Source organism: Pan paniscus, chromosome 7 (genome assembly GCF_029289425.2).
Source record: "Pan paniscus chromosome 7, NHGRI_mPanPan1-v2.0_pri, whole genome shotgun sequence".
In the NCBI taxonomy this organism is placed as follows: domain Eukaryota; kingdom Metazoa; phylum Chordata; class Mammalia; order Primates; family Hominidae; genus Pan; species Pan paniscus.
In genome coordinates this window covers 42,180,921-42,186,145 of record NC_073256.2, presented here as the reverse complement: position 1 = coordinate 42,186,145, position 5,225 = coordinate 42,180,921, and the positions used below count along the sequence as shown (strand labels likewise).

Here is a 5,225-nt window from a genome sequence, read left to right as displayed (position 1 = left end):
TTCAGCCTGGGGTCTGGCTGCACCTACTTGTCATGCCTCTTTGAGATCGTAGATATTGCAGATCTGAGTTTGCACCATCTCTCCCAGAGAGAGAGAGCACCCAGAACTCTCACGGTACCGCGCGGCTGCAGTGACTGCGTGCTCATCCCCTGTAATTGGCTCTGACGGTCCTGAAGAGCTAACTGGACTGTTTGTCTTGATCATCCCATCCCCAGGAGCTTCTCTCTGTTGCGGGTGGGTTGGGGCAGAGGAGCCCCGCTTTGGGGTGCGCTCCTGGCCTGGGAAAACGGCTCAGGGCGGAGGGAGGAGAGCTGGAGAGGGAGAGGAAACTGGGGAAGGAGAGGGAATTGGGGAAGGAGAGGGAACTGGGGAAGGAATCCCCTAGGGAGGAGCGGAGCCGGGCAGTGCTCAGGACTCGCAGATCGGCGGGGTCACCTGGGGCTCAGGGCGGCCAATCCGCGGCGCGGCCCGTCCCGTGGCCAATGGGAGGGCGGCGCGGCCCGCTCCCCTGGGCTATAAGCGAGCCGGGAGGCGGAAAGTGAAAGCGGTGCGGGCCGGGCGGGTGCAGTCGGGCCAAAGCGGGGCCGCCGGGATGCTCAGGGTTCCGGAGCCGCGGCCCGGGGAGGCGAAAGCGGAGGGGGCCGCGCCGCCGACCCCGTCCAAGCCGCTCACGTCCTTCCTCATCCAGGACATCCTGCGGGACGGCGCGCAGCGGCAAGGCGGCCGCACGAGCAGCCAGAGACAGCGCGACCCGGAGCCGGAGCCAGAGCCAGAGCCAGAGGGAGGACGCAGCCGCGCCGGGGCGCAGAACGACCAGCTGAGCACCGGGCCCCGCGCCGCGCCGGAGGAGGCCGAGACGCTGGCAGAGACCGAGCCAGGTAAGCGGCGAGGCCGGGGAAGGGGGGCAGCCCAAGGCGGACCCCCCAGAGCTCGGGGTGCAGGGACGCGGGGCTCCGCGGCGACAGGCAGAGGGACCTTCCCGCCTCCGCAGCCACGCGCGCGCCCCCGGAATGAACCCTGAGCCCCAGCGTCAGGGCGGCGCAGGATTCTGACACCGCAGGACTCGCCCGGCTCCGTGCCCTCCGCTCCCCGGGGCTCAGAAGCCGGCGCGACCGCAGCGCCACCGCCCTCCACCGTCCCAGGAGCGGATCCCGCCCCGCGCCACCCGCGATCGGCGCCAGCCCCCCGGTAGTTATGAGAACTAATAATAACTTATTAACAGTGACAAAGCAGGGGTTGACCAGCAAAGCCTCCGTGTGCTTCCCAATCCCGTGGGCAGTAAAGCGGTACATTTGGGGTTCCCTCCGGTATCCAAGAGAGAGAGTCCACTTATTTTCTTTCCTGTCACTTCTGATGAGGCGACCGAACGCCTCGTTTAGCGAAGAGGGAATTAAAGCCCAGAATGAGCCTGCCTCTGCGTCTCCAGTGGCACAAGCCCTCTCTTGCCCACCTGGATCCTAACACCGGATGTCTTTTGGTCTGGCCTTCTCGGGTATCTTGTTCCACGGCATTTTCCCTGCCTCCCTCTCCCGCCTCTCCTCAGCACACAGATCCAGAATCCCCATCTAATTCTACTAGACAGTAGGGAGAAAGTTCAACCACGAAACGCCTCTAACTTTGGGTTCTTGATGATTCTTAGAAAATGAATGCGTAATAAACATATTTACTCACTCTTCACTCCGGAGAGCTCCTTAGTCATGTGAAAAAAGTGAAATGTATCCACGATGACAGTGGGCTGTTTGTTCACTCACTAAAGAGATAAGGGTGGATTGAATTCTGTTCTCTTCCCTGCTAACATGTAACTTTTGTCTTCCCATCCCTCCTTCCCCACTCTCCTTTCCAGAAAGGCACTTGGGGTCTTATCTGTTGGACTGTGAAAACACTTCAGGCGCCCTTCCAAGGCTTCCCCAAACCCCTAAGCAGCCGCAGAAGCGCTCCCGAGCTGCCTTCTCCCACACTCAGGTGATCGAGTTGGAGAGGAAGTTCAGCCATCAGAAGTACCTGTCGGCCCCTGAACGGGCCCACCTGGCCAAGAACCTCAAGCTCACGGAGACCCAAGTGAAGATATGGTTCCAGAACAGACGCTATAAGACTAAGCGAAAGCAGCTCTCCTCGGAGCTGGGAGACTTGGAGAAGCACTCCTCTTTGCCGGCCCTGAAAGAGGAGGCCTTCTCCCGGGCCTCCCTGGTCTCCGTGTATAACAGCTATCCTTACTACCCATACCTGTACTGCGTGGGCAGCTGGAGCCCAGCTTTTTGGTAATGCCAGCTCAGGTGACAACCATGTATGATCAAAAACTACCTTCCCCAGGGTGTCTCTATGAAAAGCACAAGGGGCCAAGGTCAGGGAGCAAGAGGTGTGCACCCCAAAGCTATTGGAGATTTGCGTGGAAATCTCAGATTCTTCACTGGTGAGACAATGAAACAACAGAGACAGTGAAAGTTTTAATATCTAAGTCATTCCCCCAGTGCATACTGTAGGTCATTTTTTTTGCTTCTGGCTACCTGTTTGAAGGGGAGAGAGGGAAAATCAAGTGGTATTTCCAGCACTTTGTATGATTTTGGATGAGCTGTACACCCAAGGATTCTGTTCTGCAACTCCATCCTCCTGTGTCACTGAATATCAACTCTGAAAGAGCAAACCTAACAGGAGAAAGGACAACCAGGATGAGGATGTCACCAGCTGAATTAAACTTAAGTCCAGAATCCTCCTGTTGGCCTTGGAATATGGCCAAGGCTCTCTCTGTCCCTGTAAAAGAGAGGGGCAAATAGAGAGTCTCCAAGAGAACACCCTCATGCTCAGCACATATTTGCATGGGAGGGGGAGATGGGTGGGAGGAGATGAAAATATCAGCTTTTCTTATTCCTTTTTATTCCTTTTAAAATGGTATGCCAACTTAAGTATTTACAGGGTGGCCCAAATAGAACAAGATGCACTCACTGTGATTTTAAGACAAGCTGTATAAACAGAACTCCACTGCAAGAGTGGGGGCCGGGCCAGGAGAATCTCCGCTTGTCCAAGACAGGGGCCTGAGGAGGGTCTCCACACTGCTGCTAGGGGCTGTTGCATTTTTTTATTAGCAGAAAGTAGAAAGGCCTCTTCTCAACTTTTTTCCCTTGGGCTGGAGAATTTAGAATCAGAAGTTTCCTGGAGTTTTCAGGCTATCATATATACTGTATCCTGAGAGGCAACATAATTCTTCCTTCCCTCCTTTTAAAATTTTGTGTTCCTTTTTTGCAGCAATTACTCACTAAAGGGCTTCATTTTAGTCCAGATTTTTAGTCTGGCTGCACCTAACTTATGCCTCGCTTATTTAGCCCGAGATCTGGTCTTTTTTTTTTTTTTTTTTCCGTCTCCCCAAAGCTTTATCTGTCTTGACTTTTTAAAAAAGTTTGGGGGCAGATTCTGAATTGGCTAAAAGACATGCATTTTTAAAACTAGCAACTCTTATTTCTTTCCTTTAAAAATACATAGCATTAAATCCCAAATCCTATTTAAAGACCTGACAGCTTGAGAAGGTCACTGCTGCATTTATAGGACCTTCTGGTGGTTCTGCTGTTACGTTTGAAGTCTGACAATCCTTGAGAATCTTTGCATGCAGAGGAGGTAAGAGGTATTGGATTTTCATAGAGAAGGAAGAACACAGCGCAGAATGAAGGGCCAGGCTTACTGAGCTGTCCAGTGGAGGGCTCATGGGCGGGACATGGAAAAGAAGGCTGCCTAGGCCCTGGGGAGCCCAGTCCACTGAGCAAGCAAGGGACTGAGTGAGCCTTTTGCAGGAAAAGGCTAAGAAAAAGGAAACCCATTCTAAAACACAACAAGAAACTGTCCAAATGCTTTGGGAACTGTGTTTATCGCCTATAATGGGTCCCCAAAATGGGTAACCTAGACTTCAGAGAGAATGAGCAGAGAGCAAAGGAGAAATCTGGCTGTCCTTCCATTTTCATTCTGTTATCTCAGGTGAGCTGGTAGAGGGGAGACATTAGAAAAATATGAAACAACAAAACCATTACTAATGAGGTACGCTGAGGCCTGGGAGTCTCTTGATTCCACTACTTAATTCTGTTTAGTGAGAAACCTTTCAATTTTCTTTTATTAGAAGGGCCAATTTACCGTTGGTGGCAAAATTGCCAACATAAGTTAATAGAAAGTTGGCCAATTTCACCCCATTTTCTGTGGTTTGGGCTCCACATTGCAATGTTCAATGCCACGTGCTGCTGACACCGACCAGAGTACTAGCCAGCACAAAAGGCAGGGTAGCCTGAATTGCTTTCTGCTCTTTACATTTCTTTTAAAATAAGCATTTAGTGCTCAGTCCCTACTGAGTACTCTTTCTCTCCCCTCCTCTGAATTTAATTCTTTCAACTTGCAATTTGCAAGGATTACACATTTCACTGTGATGTATATTGTGTTGCAAAAAAAAAAGTGTCTTTGTTTAAAATTACTTGGTTTGTGAATCCATCTTGCTTTTTCCCCATTGGAACTAGTCATTAACCCATCTCTGAACTGGTAGAAAAACATATGAAGAGCTAGTCTATCAGCATCTGACAGGTGAACTGGATGGTTCTCAGAACCATTTCACCCAGACAGCCTGTTTCTATCCTGTTTAATAAATTAGTTTGGGTTCTCTACATGCATAACAAACCCTGCTCCAATCTGTCACATAAAAGTCTGTGACTTGAAGTTTAGTCAGCAACCCCACCAAACTTTATTTTTCTATGTGTTTTTTGCAACATATGAGTGTTTTGAAAATAAAGTACCCATGTCTTTATTAGATTTATGTGTGTGTGATTTTCAGTTTCCTAAAAACTACATGCTGTGTAACTTAGATATTTCTAATTACCATATCCTCTTGCCCTCGTCCACCTAACACACCAATTGCAACCTATGGTGATCAAAAGCCTCAGCCTACCCAGTAGCTGGTGATGGCCATCCTTTTATAAATGCAACGTCCTTCGTTCCTGTTAAGTCATGGGGGAGGAAGGCCTTTTTTCTCTTCAGTCTAATAATCAACTGTTCACTATTCACAATAGCAACATCATGGGCTAAACCTATGTGTCCATCAACAGATGATTAGATTTTAAAATGTGGTGCATATATACCATGGAATACATACGCAACCATCAAAAATCATGAAATCACATCTTTTGCAGCAATATGGATGGAACTAGAAGCCCTTATCATAAGTGAAATGACTCAGAGACAGAAAGTCAGAAACTGCATGT

The 5,225-nt window shown here is 50.0% G+C and overlaps 1 protein-coding gene across 1 annotated transcript; it reads left to right on the top strand.

Annotated features, from left to right (window-relative positions):
- Positions 1–543: 543 nt before the first annotated feature.
- Positions 544–4,780, top strand: NKX3-1 (NK3 homeobox 1). Its single transcript, XM_003823573.6, has 2 exons — positions 544–878; positions 1,844–4,780. The coding sequence occupies exons 1-2, from the start codon at positions 593–595 to the stop codon at positions 2,260–2,262; spliced, it is 705 nt and encodes a 234-aa protein (XP_003823621.4). The 5' UTR covers positions 544–592; the 3' UTR covers positions 2,263–4,780.
- The last annotated feature ends 445 nt before the right edge of the window (positions 4,781–5,225 follow it).